Source organism: Heterodontus francisci, chromosome 22 (genome assembly GCF_036365525.1).
Source record: "Heterodontus francisci isolate sHetFra1 chromosome 22, sHetFra1.hap1, whole genome shotgun sequence".
In the NCBI taxonomy this organism is placed as follows: domain Eukaryota; kingdom Metazoa; phylum Chordata; class Chondrichthyes; order Heterodontiformes; family Heterodontidae; genus Heterodontus; species Heterodontus francisci.
Genome location: NC_090392.1, coordinates 53,245,862 through 53,261,748, shown reverse-complemented (window position 1 = coordinate 53,261,748; position 15,887 = coordinate 53,245,862). Strand labels below are relative to the sequence as shown.

Sequence of the window (15,887 nt, the reverse complement as noted above, 5' to 3'; positions counted from 1 at the left end):
AGCAGTCACTGTGTCATCTCCTGACAGGCATTTTGGATAGCTCTTCTCTGCCCCTGAGTGACTCCTTTGCCTCACTGCATGCATTAGTACCTAAAGGATACTATTCATAAAAGTTCTCATGTGCTAGCTGGAACCTTTCCATTGGACAGAAGGAGTAAGAATCTTCAATCTCCTTCACTTCTGTTTATGTCACATGGCAGCCTCTTAAATGGGTGCAGCAGCGTTTGAAATTTTCTGTTCTTTGTGCTCGACTGGCTCTGGTTGAACCTAGGCAAATCGGGCAGGAACAGCCGTGCACTACAAATCGATGTCAACACGCAAAAATATGAGAATTTTTATCATCATATTTTGGCATCTTATGAAAGCAAGGATTGGGACACACAAAGAGGGGGGTAGGAGTAGAGGTAAAATAGCAGAAAAGCAGGAACAAAACAAATTAAATATAGTTCTGGATTTTAAAAAAAATAAGCAAATAGGAATTATGTGACATAAAGTCGAGGCAAATGAAACAGGGGGAAAGATAACTGAAATAAGAGTTTGCTGACTAAGGACAATGGAAAAATAAGATTTTAAGAACATTCTCAAATACAAAATATGTTTTCATAGTCATATGCTTTCTGAACTTGAAAGCCTGCAGCAGCTGGCAAATGCTTAACATTATGACATTGTTCTGCCTGCTGTTTTAACATATTTCTTTCAAATTGGATTTGTCTCAACTAAAATAGCAGGCAGAGCAATGTCATACGTACACATAGCATGCATCCATTCATTTCTAGGTTAAAATGTTCATTCTAATCTACTTACAACAAAATATGAGCAAACCAGTTACAGTATTTACACACAAATAGAGTGGAGCCCTCTTGAGGCCAACTGCAAAGGGACAGCTACAGTTGTGTGCTAAGGTCTGGTTATGATAAGCTTTCTAAATAACATCAGCATCATAGTCCACAAACTGATTGACAGGCTTGGCACCCTGTCAGGTAGAGAATGCTACAGTAGATTCCACAGCTCAGGAGCATGTAAGTTTTGAACTGCTTGGGTTAGAGATCACGAGTGAGATGGTGGGTACAGTATAGATGGTCAAGGCATGATCATGAGGGGTCAGAGGGACAGACTGGTGGGGGGAAGAGATAGGGGAGGTTCAGGGAGAGATCAGAAGGAGGTCGAAAGGAGTTGGCCAGAAAACAAAGAGAGCAATGGAGGGGGTTGTGGGAGAGTCAATCATCGCATGAGGGGCCGGCGATCATGGGGGAGTCGATGATCACAGGGAGAGTCAGTGAATGTTGGTGAATGCGGAGGGGTTTGGTTATCGCGAAGGGTTTGGTGATCATGGAGGGTTTGGTGATCATGGGAGGTGTTTGGTGATCATGGGAGGTGTTTGGTGATCAGGAGGGAGATCATCGATCATGGGGAGGTGGGGGTTGGTGATCAGGAGTAGTGTTCAGGGAGATTGTGGACATGAAGGCTGTTACAAGGTAAGGTTTTTGGGCCAGGATGAAGTAGCACAGCACCAACCTCATACTCGAACTCTCAAACCTTCCTTTCTGTCATGGTCGGCCCCCACCTGCCAAGAATGAGGCACATCAATTTTGTCATAAACATTGATTTTAAACTGTTGCTGGAGCGAGAAAATGACTTGTTAAACAGATCAGCTGTGGCTGGAAAAGACATTTGCATATTAACAGACAGGGCTTGGAAGGACAAAGGACCCTTCCCTTACACATTCAACCAACACTGGACCTTGATCATCAGAGATTGTGTGTAAGAGGAGAATTCCAGAGACTGCTAAGGTGATACAATCCAGGACTGGTTAGACCAGCTGGTCACATGACTAACTGGCTGCTTCAGGGTTTTTTGAACTGGCCACAGAGAGTTTGGAAGAAAGACTGTTTGCTCCTGGACTGAGAAGATCTCTCCTGTCTGCTCCCATCTCTTTCTCACAAGCCTCTGAATCCACTGAAGACACATGAACCCCAAGAGAGGAAAGTCTCCTACAGCGAACAAGGTTTACGAAGAATAATGGGCCCCAATGAAAAGCAAGATCTACCTACAATCAAGGACTCTACAGTGAGCTCAAAGAACCGTAACAAAAACTCTTCAGATATTGCCTCAAACATTTTCTACTTTATTTCTTCTGCTCTTTTCTGTCTCTATTTGCATGCTAGCATGGGCACGTTGTCTAACCAAAGGCGTCAACCGAATTAGTGTTTAAGTCGAATAAATTTCAACCTTCTTTTCTTTAAACCTAAGATAACCTGTTTGTGCTGGTTTCTTTGCCTTATAATTGGAAAGCGGTGAACAAGGATTCACCAAGGGGAGCTAAAAACACGATGTGTTTAAAATTAAACCCTGTTACGGTGAGACCAGGTGAAGGCTGAGAGGGACCCCTAGACCCCTTCCTCACCGGGTCGTAATGCTTTCATATTCCTTTAGAAGATTCCCTGGGTTATTGGTGGTTTCATCCCTGGGTTATTGGGAGATTTATCCCTGGATACTGGGGGTTTCATCCCTGGGCTATTGGGGATTTTATTCCCTGGGCTATGGGAGATTTTATTCCCTGGGTTATGGGGGGGGTTATTCTCTGGGCTATTGAGGGTTTTATCCCCTGGGCTATTGGGAGTTTTGGTTCTATCCCCTGGGCAAGGAGGGGGTTTTATTCCCTGCGCTATTGCGGGTTTTATCACCTGGGCTACTGGGGGTTTTATCCCCTGGGTTATTGGGGTTTTATCTCTGGGTTGTTGGAGTTTTTTGTCCCCGGTTATTGGAGGTTACTGGGAGGCCTGCCCCCAGACATGTGGCATGGAGCCCCACCAGCGTGTGGTTCCGCCCTGGTGCCAAAAAACAGATCTCCAGCTATGGGTAAATCGCCTCACTGCCTTGTTGGTGTCTTTGGAGAGAAGAAGACAGAAAATCCAGAGTGGAGTCCTGTAGGCAGTCACCTGTCACTTATCAAGCAGTTTTCCAGCAGCACCTGCAGCAGAGCTGGTACCAAGCAGTACTTTTTTTTTCCCTTTCCTTTGGACAATAGTAGCAATGCCAAGAAGGGGGTCCTGATGCTCAGGCAAGTCAGAGTCTCCATACTATTTGCCCAGGTCTGCGCTGTGGTTAAACGCTGGCACAACATGGGAAGAAACAGTTACCAGTTATAAGCTCTCGGCTCAATTGGTATAAAGTAAGAGCACCAGGGATTACTTCCGATTATGGGGGAGAGATCATCGCATCTCTTAGGATAGCTACCGCCCGCCCCAAGCTGGGCAGTGCCCAGTCAATTAGGTGCTGTCCCGTCATGACCTGCTTACTTCAATGGATGCTTGGAACTTAGAGAGTCATCTCTCGACAGACGGGTCAATAATCTATGCAGCCGGCAAGACAAACTTAACAAATAAGACACCAGTCCTTCGCATCACTCACTGGAACGTAAGGACCATATGTCCTGGCCTTACCAACAACCTTCTGCAGGTTGATGACGCACGCAAGACAGCTGCGATCGACAAAGAATTTACAAGGCTCAATGTGGACATTGCTGCACTGCAAGAACCAAGGCTCACTCAAAGTGGTTCTCTTAAAGAGAAACACTACGCATTCATCTGGCAAAGGAAAGCCTGGATGAGTTTCACAGTAAAAAACACACTACTTGCAATGATTGAACCAACCTTTCCCCCTCGCTCCCAAGAAGGCTGAATAACTTCTTACTCTTCGCTTATCAACAAGCGCTGGCCCAGTTAATCTCATGTGCATCTAGGCCCCAACACTCACCTCCACCTCAGATGTCAAGGAGCAGTTCTATGAGATACATGACGCTGCCATCAGTAGAATTCCCAACACCGAGGGAATGTACCTTCTAGGGGATTTCAATGCAAGGGTGGGTACCAACTATACAGCTTGGCCAACGTGCATTGAGCACCAGGGGATTGGCAAGATGAGCGGAAATGGACAGAGGATGGTGAGCTATGCTGTCACCATGGACTCTGTGTGATGAACAGCTACTTCCAAGTCAAGCCATGCCACAAGGTGACCTGATGACATCCAAGATTACGCTACTGGCACCAGCTAGATCTTTTCACTAGTTGTACCACCATCAACCAGTGTCCTCATCACTCGCAGCTATCACATCCCTGACTGTGACACTGGCCACTCCCCGGTGTGTAGCAAAGGCAGACTTCAGCCAAGGAAGCTACATCACTCCAAGAAGAAAGGTCGTCCTCCGATCAATATTTGATGTACCACTGACCCAAAAAGGACCCAGGAGTTCCTCAACATCCTCGATCAGGTTCTTTTGGATAACAATGCCCAAGGCCAGAGTGCGGTGTCAAAATGGGATCATCTGCACGTCACCATGTATAACTTTCCTCTCACTGCATATGGGAAAAGAGATCGGAAGAATGCTGAGGCTTATTGGACTGAAATGGAGCCAGTTACTGCAACTAACAGGAGAGCCTTCTTGAACTACAAGCAAATCCCCAGCAAACAAAACCTGGGCTGCCAGAAACAAGTCTCAGCAGACTGCTCGGCACTGTGCCAATAAATACTGGTTAAAACTTTCAACAGCATACAATCTGCTGCTGAATCCGGGGATTTTAGAGGGATGTAAGAAGGAATTAAGTAAGCAATGAGCCCAGCAGTAACCACATGAACTCCCTTGAAGACAAAGACATGTGTGATCATCACTGAACCTAACAAGCAGATGGAAAGGTGGGTCGAGCATTACCTCGACCTCTATGCAATGGAGAACATTGTCACTGAAGTAGCTCTCAGTGCCAGTCCAGATTTCCCTGTTATGGAGGAACTGGACAGCCAGACCAGCACAGCAGAGCTCAACAAGGCCACTGACTGTCTTGCTAGTGTTAAAGCCCTGGAAAATGATAGTATTCCACCTGAAATCATCAAAAGTAGAAAACTGGCACTGCTGCAGCATCTCCATGAACTTCTGTGTCTCTGTTCGATGGAAAGCTCTGTGCCTCAAGACATGTGTGATGCAAACATCGTCACCTTGTACAAAAACAAGGGGGATCTCAGCAACTGCGACAATTACCGAGGCATCACCTTGCCAAGTATTGTGGGGAAGGTCTTTGCTCGCGTTGCTCTGACCAGATTGCAGACCCTGGCGTCATGCATTTATCCTGAGTCTCAGTTTAGAGCTGGCAGATCGACAAGCGACATGATTTTCTCACTTCGGCAGTTCCAAGAGAAGTGTCGCGAACAGCCCAGACCACTCTACGTTGCCTTCATAAACCTCACCAAGGCCGTAGATCTCATCAGCAGAGACGGACTCTTCAAACTGCTACGGAAAATAGGATGCCCTCCTGCACTCTTAGGCATCATCTCTTCTTTCCACAATAACATTTTCAGTTCTGTCGGTTACAATGGAGCAACATCAGACATTTTCAAGATCAGTAGCGGGATAAGGCAGGCTGCGTCCTGGCGCCAACTCTCTTTGGCATATTCTTCTCCATGCTCCTATTGTACGCTTTTGGATTCAAATAGGGGTGTCCACCTACATACTAGAGCTGACGGCAAGCTGTTCAACTTGGCAAGAATGCACGCCAAGACCAAAGTGCATAAAGTCCTAGTCTGTCAGTTGCTGTTTGCTGATGACACTGCGTTGACATCCCATAATGAAGTTCACTCGCAGCAGCTTGTAGATCAGTTCTCCCGGGCCTGCAAGGAGTTTGTACTAACAATCAGTGGCAATCAGTGTCATGAAGACCAAAGTTATGGGCCAGGACACAGCGACTACACCTTCGATCAGCATCAACAACCTCACTTTGGAGGTCATCGAAAGCTTCAATCACTAGCAATCTGTCCCTTGATGCCAAAATCCAGGATTACCAAGGCTGCAGCTGTCATGTCAAAGTTGAGAAGATGAGTGTGGACCAATAGGAAACTAACCAAAAATACAAAGCTCCGCATGTACCAAGCTTGTGTTCTCAGCACTCGCCTTTATAGTAGCGAAGCATGGACAACTTATGCAAACCAAGAAAAGCGGCTGAACAGCTTCCACCTCCGGTGCTTCAGATGGATATTGGGCATCTCCTGGCAGGAGAAAGTACCAAGTATGGAAGTACACCAGCATGTATGGATCCCCAGCATGTTTGCCCTCTTGTGTCAGTGGTGACTCTGTTGGCTGGGTCACGTGTGCTGAACGGATGATAGCTACATTCCCAATGACATGTTCTATGGCAAGCTTGCTATTGGCACAAGACCAACTGATCGCCCAGATCTGTGACACAAGGATGTCTGCAAGCAAGACCTCAAGTTGACCGGGATCAGAGATAATGCATGGGAAGTTCTTGCTGCCAACCAGAGTTTCTGGAGAATGACAGTCAGGAAGGGCGTGGAAAAAACAGAGGACAAAAGAAATGACCAGTTGGCGGAAAAGAGAGCCCGGCAGAAAGAAGAAACATCAGTCAACTTCGGGTCAACGATATTCATCTGTGCCAGCTGCGGAAGGGATTGCAACTCACAAGTCGGCCTCTATAGCCACAGACAATATCCAACCCAGAAATGACATACACCCGGGCGAAGTCCATCGTCTTCTGAGACGGACACTCGCCTACTACTATAATTAGAAGATTTTAATGTGAGTAGCTCTGTCCACTTCCCTACAGTGTAAAAATTAGAAGTGAAGCATCCTCAAGTTTCAACCTGATTAGATCTAAAAACTGGTATAAACTCTAACAAACCCACTTCTTATTAAGATCTGAGGAAATAGTAAGTTAGGAGTACAGTAAGTGTAGAATGCTGTTATGTTTATGTTTTTTAACGCTACATATTCTCCTTGGGTTTAACATCATCAACTGCTCCCATTCATGAACCTCACCTCCCTTTCAAGTCAGAGTGTAACCTGCCCAATATCTAGGTAAACGTAGAAGGTCCGAGAGGTTAAACAGAGTCAAATAGTCTAGTTTACTAGACTATTTCATGTGATCGCAACTTCAAAAGAAAAAATAAACACTTAATCAGAACGTGGCTCCGGCTATAAACCAATGGACATATTATTTGAACGTTTAAATAACAATTCTCAGTGCAAACAGCATATTTACAACCATTGCATTCTCCTTAAGATGTCAAAACAACTAATATCATTCTCCTTTTTTTTTAGAATTAGAACATTACAGCGCAGTACAGGCCCTTCGACCCTCAATGTTGCGCTGACCTGTGAAACCATCTGACCTACACTATTCCATTTTCATCCATATATCTATCCAATGACCACTTAAATGCCCTTAAAGTTGGCAAGTCTACTACTGTTGCAGGCAGGGCGTTCCACGCCCCTACTACTCTCTGAGTAAAGAAACTACCTCTAACATCTGTCCTATATCTTTCACCCCTCAACTTAAAGCTATGTCCCCTCGTGTTTGCCATCACCATCCGAGGAAAAAGACTCCCACTATCCACCCTATCTAACCCTCTGATTATCTTATATGTCTCTATTAAGTCACCTCTCCTCCTCCTTCTCTCCAACGAAAACAACCTCAAGTCCCTCAGCCTTTCCTCGTAAGACCTTCCCTCCATACCAGGCAACATCCTAGTAAATCTCCTCTGCACCCTTTCCAAAGCTTCCACATCCTTCCTATAATGCGGTGACCAGAACTGCACGCAATACTCCAGGTGCGGCCTCACCAGAGTTTTGTACAGCTGCAGCATGACCTCGTGGCTCCGAAACTCGAACCCCCTACTAATAAAAGCTAACACACCATATGCCTTCTTAACAGCCCTATTAACCTGGGTAGCAACTTTCAGGGATTTATGTACCTGGACACCAAGATCTCTCTGTTCAGCTACACTACGAAGAATCTTCCCATTAGCCCAGTACTCTGCATTCCTGTTACTCCTTCCAAAGTGAATCACCTCACACTTTTCCGCATTAAACTCCATTTGCCATCTCTCAGCCCAGCTCTGCAGCCTATCTATGTCCCTCTGTACCCTACAACATCCTTCGGCACTATCCACAACGCAACTCCTGCTTTAACCCTCAATATAAAACTTATCCTTGAAACAGAATTGCTCAATTCTTACATGGTGAAACATTAGGTCTCATTACGTTTACCTAAATATTAGGCAGACAAAGAACTTTTAAATGGCACTGAATAGACATTATAATATGAAACGCCCTGTTGTTTGACAGGAACAAACCACATACAAATGTTAATGGAGTCAGCATATAAGGCCATAATAAAATATGCCATACAGATTGCTGAATCAACAAACTGTAACCAAATTTAACCTGTGAGCTCCTAGACTAGCAAGAAAGAATGCAATTAATAATCCACCATAAACAAAAATGCTTAATTTTTGTCACAGCTGATCTGAAAATTTCAATGTTGGTGTCTCTACATAACACTGAAAATGAGAAATCTGAGAAGGGAAGGAGGCAGGGATGCCCTTGTTTGTTTTGTGCTAAAGTGGGAAAGGTCCAGTATCAAAACATCAAACCAATATCAAGGCACTGATCACTCCTAATGTGTGCAGAGGATTGTACAATGAATAAGCAAAAGATCTGATGTACCTATATCATGCACGCAGTCTAACACCTGATGATTCTGCAAGTGCACACAAAACACAGGACTTTTAAAACCCATGTTTCAACTTTTTGCCCCAGTTCCTTGGGCTCTTGCAGCCATCTCTACCTTGAGGCTTCCTACTGTCGCCAGAAGATAGGTTGGTCCTGCTCTGACTTCCAAGCTGGCGCATTTTATTACCATACAATCCTACACCTAGTAATCTGGCCCAATTAATCTTACTCTACTGGCACATTCCAAGGTCCAGGACTACGTGCTGAGGGACCAGTAAAGCTTGGGGCAGCCACAAAGGCTCAATGGGGAAAGGCCACTGTGTAAAGTGGTCCCGCATAGTATGCCGAGGGGCTGGAACTCGGGTCAAACCCTTCGGGCAGTACGCACCAGAGAATGTTTTTTGGTATGTAATGTAAATGCACATTGTTAATATAACCTGAAATGGCAAGGGTAGTGAGGCAGCTCATGTACTGTATTGAAAGAAACAGATCTGTATTGCACTTTATGTAATACTCATTTTGAATTGTTTTGTAATGTATTTTTACAAATTTTATGAATAAAGTATATTTTTGGAAAAAGAAATCACTCTGAATGTGCACATCAAATAGAATTACATAAAATTTACATCACAGAAGCAGGCTATTCAGTCAAACCAGTCTCTGTGGGTGTTTATGCTCTGTACAAGACTTCTCCCACAATACATCATTTCACTGTATCAAAATATCCTTCTATTCCTTTCTCCATCATGTACATATGTAGCTTCATCTTAAATATATCTACGCTTTATGTCTCAGCTACTCCATGTGGTAGCAGGTTCCACATTCTAAACACTCTCTAAGCAAAGAAATTTCTCCTGAATTTCTTATTGGATTTATTAGAGACTAACTTGTGTTTATGACTCATAGTTTTGGATTCCCAACAAGTGGAAACATTTTATCTACATCTACCCTATTAAAACTAATCATCATTTTAAAGACATTAATTAGGCTGGGTTTCAAAACAATGATTTTCCAATTGGTCAAACCCAACAACTACCAGCCAGTTGAAGATGTAAAAGAGGGGTATACAGCAGTATAAGTGATGAACTGAAGACATTAGAAATTAGTAAGCACGTCACTTATGGTTTTCTGCTACGCCCGCCAATTGAGTTTCACATAATTGGGAACCTAAAGGTTAACACCATCTTCCAATGGACATTGCCTACAATCAGTCACTGATTACAAAGCACCTACCTTGAAAATGTGGTTGTTATAGAATCGATCCTCTAACTGTGCTGCCCAGTCTGCAGGGTCTATACCAGAGGCTGAAGTGAATAGGGTGGGGTGGGGGGAGGAGGGAGGGTGAAAAAAGAGAAGTTTGTTGGAATGAAAAATGTGGAAATAGTTACAGTGCATTCATTTCGAAATAGTGAAGCAAATTTAACCCTTTAAGAATTAACTAAGCATCTATAGTGCTTAAAAATGCTTTGACTTTTTATTCGCTTAGATATGTCTTTTCATGTTGCAACATGCAGCACAAGCTGAATAATTGCAAGTGCTTGTTGTGAGATTAATGTGTTATTTAATTCTCACAACTGTGTACATGAATAATACATTTACATTGTGGCTGTTAAAACATCCTATGAGTAAGGTACATAATGGTTATGCTACTGGACTAATAATTTGGAGACATGAGTTCACATCCCACCATGGCAGTTGGGGAGTTTAAATTTAGTTAATTAAATAAATCTGAAATAAAAAGCTAGTAACAGTGATGGTGACCATGAAACTATTGGATTGTTGGGAAAACTCAAATGGTTCACTAATGTCCGTTAGGGAAGGAAACATGACATCCTTACCCAGTCTGGCCTATATGTTACTCCAGACCCACAGGAATGTGGTTGACTTTTAACTGCCCTCTGAAATGACCCAGCAAGCCAATAAGTTGTCACCAACTTCTCAATGACAATCAGGGATGGGCAATAAATGCTGACCTTGCCAGCAACGCCCACATTCCATGACTGGATTAAAAGAAATCCCACAATTGTTGTCGCTTGCACATTCTGCAAGTTTCATATTGTGGCTGATCACTGAAGTGCTCATAAAAACTGCAAGCTATTTAACTCTTCCAAGTTCATTTTTAAGTCACACATTTTTACAGCATATCTAGCTTTATAACTGTCACACAAAGAAATAGAACCATAGAAAAATTACGGCACAGATCGAGGTCATTCAGCCCATCGTGTCCGTGCCGGACGGAAAAAAACTAGCCACCCAATCTAATCCCACCTTTCAGCACCTGGTCCATAGCCTTGCAGGTTACAGCTCTTCAGGTGCATGTCCAGGTACCTTTTGAATGAGTTGAGCGTTTCTGCCTCCACCACCGTAAATGCATTTACTGATAAAGTTTCACTAACAATAGATAATGTCAATCTGTTGCCTCATTTTTGATCTAAATCACAAATATGAAAATTCTCTCAAATTCATATTATTGTTAGATGCATTGATTCCATGTGTTGTAATGCTGTCAGTTCGATGGCTGACACACATATTCAGAGACAGTCTATGAGCATTAGTTTGGAAAACAGGCAAAAGGTATCGGATGTTTTAAACAATAACAAACACATTGCCCTTTTTCCACTAGCTATATGGGCAACTGGTGTGGGCTGGATTTTACATCAGGCCGACAGCAACTGGCCACCGACGTAAAAGTCAATGGCAAACCTGCTTCCACCCGGCCCGGGGATCTGACCCACATTTTACGGGTCCCCGGGCTTTAATTGTACCGAGGCAGAACTTCCACCGACTTGAGGGAGGACGTTCCACCTCATTGAGCTGCCGGCCAATCATCGGGCCGGCAGCTCTTAGTCCTAGCGGCGCCACCAGGAGCGGTGGCCACTGCTGGGACTGCAGCCCCGCCGAGGACATGTAGCCAGGAGTCCAAGTAGGTTGGGTTTGCCTCGCCGGGCTAATCGGTGGCGCCCCGTCGAGGCAATGATGGTCATTTGGGGGGAAGGGAGGGGGCGTCTCGGATCCTGGGGGTGGTTGGGGAAGCAGGGGCAGCCCTCAATCAGACACCCTGTGCCCCATTGGCCTGGGCCCCCCCCCCCTCCCCGCTGCACTGAGAGGCCGCCAGGATTCACCGGGCGGCCTTTCGCGTCTCCCGGACGACCGCTTGCCACGGGTAAAATCCCCGTGGAAGTGGGCAAAGGCCCTTAAGTGGACATTAAGTGGCCACTTAAGGGCCTTGACTGGCCTGGGCGGGCGGCCCATTTCGCGTCCCCTCCGGCCCACAAAAAGTGGGGCGGAGTTGGGAGCGGGTCGGGAAGGCCTCCCAGAGCCTCCCGCTCAATTTTATGCCATCCCTCCCCCTGCCACCATCCGGCTCACTGGGGTGGTGTACAATTCCGGCCATGGTCGATATTTCCATTCATTATTTCGATCGTTGCACACTTGATGTTTGTTGCAATACGACTCACTTGGTCAACTTCATTGGCCAGCACACAGAATGATGCATGATTGAGCGGTGTGAGATACAATTCATTTCTTGCTCTATTACATTAGTATGGAATTTAAGACATTTATTAAAAAGAAAAACAGGAAACCACAGCCATTTTAAAGGTAACATCATTGCTTGTATACACTGGCTGCTACAATTAGCTCCACTAGTTATTCTCATAAATATTCCAACAGATAGCTTATAGTTAACTGTTACCTAGTAAAATGGCTACATACTTTCATGCAGTCATATAGCACAGAAGGAGGCCATTCAGCCTGTCATGCCTACACCAGCTCTTTGAAAGTGCTATTCAATTTAGTCCCACACCCCTGCTCTTCCCCTATGGTCTTCAAATATTTCCAGTTCAAATATGTATATACACAGATCCCTTCTGGAAATTACTGTTGCATCTACACCCACCACCCTTTCAGGCAGTGCATTCCAGATTATAATAACACAAAAAACTCCCCATCTCCACCCTGGTTCTTTTGACAATTATCTTAAATCTTTTTATCAATCCTCATAGAATTATAGAAATTTACAATATGGCAGGAGGCCATTCAGCCCATCATGTCCACAGCAGCTGACAAGGAGCCATCCAGCCTAATCCCACATCAAAGCTCTTATTACGTTTTAGGTTGCGGCACTTCAAGTGCATATCCAAGTTCTTTTTAAATGGTATGAGGGTTTCTACCTCTACCACACTTTCAGGCAGTGAGTTCCAGATTCCCACAACACTCTGAGTGAAAACAATTTCCTTTCAAATCGCCTCTAAACCTCCTATCTCTGACCCTAAATCTATGCCTCCAGGTTATTGACCCCTCAACCAAGAGGAATAGGGCCTTCCTATCCATGCTATCTGGACCCCTCATAATTTAGTATACCAATTAGAATCTCCTCAGCCTCCTCTGTTCCAAAGCAAACAACCCTAGCCTATGCTATCTTTCCTCAAAACTAAAATTCTCCAATCCAGCCAACATCCTTGTAAATCACCTCTGTACCCTTTCTAGTACGATCACGTCTTTCCTATAGTGCAGTGACCAGAACTGCACGCAGTACTCCAGCTGTGGCCTAAATAGTGTTTTATCCAATTCTAGGCTAACCTCCCACTCTTACAATCTATGCCTCAGCCAATAAAGGCAAATATCCCATAAGCCTTCTTGACCACCTAATCTACCTGTCCAGCCACCTTCAGGGATCTGTGAATATGCACTCCAAGACCCCTTACTTCCTCTACACTTTTCAGTATCCTACCATTTATTGTGTATTCCCTTGCCTTGCTAATCTTTCCCAAATACATTACCTCAAACTTCTCCGGATTGAACTCCATTTGCCACTGTTCCACCCACTTGACTACGCCATTGGTTTCTTCCGGCAGCCTACAGCTGTCTTCTTCATCAACCACACAGCCAATTTTTCTATCATCTGCAAACTTTTTGATCATACCCGCTATATTCAAGTCCAAATCATTGCTATATACCACAATAAGTAAGGGACCTTGTAGTGAGCCCTGCATAACTCCACTGGAAGCCTTCCAGTCACAAAAAAACCCATAGACCATGACTCTTTGCTTCCTGCCTCAGAGCCAATTTTGGATCCAACTTACCACTTGGCCTTGGATCCCATGGGCTTTTGCTTTCGTGACCAGATCTTATCAAAAGCCTTGCTAAAATCCATATAGGCTATATTAAATGCATGACCTCATCGACCCTCCTTGTTAACTCCTCAAAAATTCAATCATGTTAGTCAGACACGACCTTCCCATAACAAATCTGTGCTGACTGTCTTTGATTAATCCATGTCTTTCCAAATGAAGATTTATCCTGTCCCTCAGAACTTTTTCCAATAATTTTCCCATCACCAAGGTTAGGCTGATAAGTCTGTAATTACTCGCTCTATCCCTTTCTCCCTTTTTAAACAATGGTACAATGTTAGCTGTCCTCCAGTCCTCTTGCACTACACCTGTAGCCAGTGAGGATTGGAAAATTGGAAAATGATGGTCAGAGCCTGCCCTATTGTTGCTTCCCTTAACAGCCTAGGTTAAATATCATCCAGGCTTGGGGATTTATCCACTTTCAAAGATGTTAAACCCCTTAATACTTCCTCTCTCACTATGTTAATTTCATCGACTATTTCACCTCCTCCTCCCTGATTGCAATGTCTGTATCATTCCTCTCTTTTGTGAAAACAGACAAAAAGTTTTCATTAAGAACCATACCAACGTCCTCCGCCTCCACACACAGGTTACCCTTATGGTCCCTAATAGGCCCTACTCTTCCTTCAGTTATTCACTTTCTCTTTATGTATTTATTTTTTAAAAATTGGGGCTTTCCTTAATTTTACTTTCCAATATTTTTTTCATGCCCTCTCTTTGCTTTCCTAATTTCCTTTTTAATTTTGCCCTAACACTTTTTATACTCCTCTAGGTTCTCTGCAGTATTGAGCCCACAGTATCTGGCATAAGCTTCCCTCTTTTTCTTTATCCTCTCCTTTAAGCCCCTTGATATCCAGGGGACGCTGGATTTATTAATCCCACCCTTTTTCTTTAAGGGAACATACTTGCCCTGAGCTTTCACTATCTCTTCCTGTCAATGGAAACAGTTTTTCTCTGTCTACTCTAACAAAACCCTTCATAATTTTGAATACCTCTATTAAATCTCCCTGTAACCTTCTCTGCCCAAAGGAGAACAATCCCAGCTTCTCTAGTCTCGCCACATAACTGAAATTCCTCATCCCTGGTGTCATTCTAGTAAATCCTCTCTGCATCCTCTTCAAGGCCTTGACATCCTTCCTGTTTGAAATTTTCCCCTCCTTTCATGAAGATGGCCACCCTTGCTAATGTAAAGTTTCTTAGGCATCAGCTGCACATGAACCTTGATTCATTAATGACCCCAGACTCTGAGATGTGGGTATGGTTCTCAAGACTTTGTGTCTGTCTTCACAAAAGAAGGCGATGATGCAGACATTGTAGTTAAAGGGGAGGAGTGTGAAGTATTGGATGTGATAGACATAGGGAGGGAGGGAATATTAAGGATTAGCATCCTTGAAAGTGGATAAATCACCAGGGCCAGAAAAAATGTACTCCAGGCTGTTAAAAGAAGCCAGGGAGGAAATAGTGGAAGGTATGACCATCATTTTCCAATCCTCACTGGATACAAGTGTGGTGCCGGAGGATTGGAGGTCTGCTCACGTTGTACCTTTGTTTAAAAAGGGAGTGAGGGATAAACCAAATAATTACAGGCCTGTTAGACTAACCTCGGTAGTGGGCAAATTATTGGAATTAATTCTGGGAGACAGGATAAACTGTCGCGTAGAAAGGCAGGGATTAATCAAGGATAGTCAGGAAGGATTTGTTAAGGGAAGGTCATGTTTCACTGACTTGAATGAATTTTTTGAGGAAGTAACAAGGAAGAATAATGAGGGTAGTGCAGTTGAAGTGGTCTCCATGGATCTAAGTAAAACTTTTGACAAGGTCCCAAGGTAGACTCGTTAAAAAAAACCCCATGGGATCCAAGGGAATGTAGCAAGCTGCTAAGTGATCCCACAACCAACGGATCAGATCTAAGCTCTGCAGTCCTGCCACATCCAGTCCTGAATGGTGGTGGACAATTAAACAACTAACTGGAGGAAGTGGCTCCACAAATATCTCCATTCTCAATGATGGGGGAGCCCAGCACATCAGCGGATAAGGTAAGACTGAAGCATTTGCAAAAATCTTCAGCCAGAAGTGCCGAGTGGATGATCCATCTCGGCCTCCTCCAGAGGTCCCCAGAACCACAAATGCCAGTCTTCAGTCAATTCAATTCATTCTGCTTGATATCAAGAAACAACTGAAGGCACTGGATACTGCAAAGACTATGGGCCCTGACAATATTCCAGCAATAGTACTGAAGA

The 15,887-nt window shown here is 44.2% G+C and overlaps 1 protein-coding gene across 2 annotated transcripts in view; it reads right to left on the bottom strand.

Moving 5' to 3' along the window:
• The window catches only part of LOC137381373 (fibrous sheath CABYR-binding protein-like), a 71,829-nt gene that overhangs the window by 52,582 nt on the left and 3,360 nt on the right, over positions 1-15,887 (bottom strand). The window contains exon 2 of one of the 2 annotated variants that reach the window (XM_068053857.1): positions 9,749-9,819. In XM_068053857.1, coding sequence (XP_067909958.1) covers positions 9,749-9,819 — 71 coding nt within the window. Of the gene's footprint in view, positions 1-1,515; positions 1,562-9,748; positions 9,820-15,887 lie in introns of those variants that run through there. The other variant, XM_068053859.1, reaches the window with a different exon arrangement.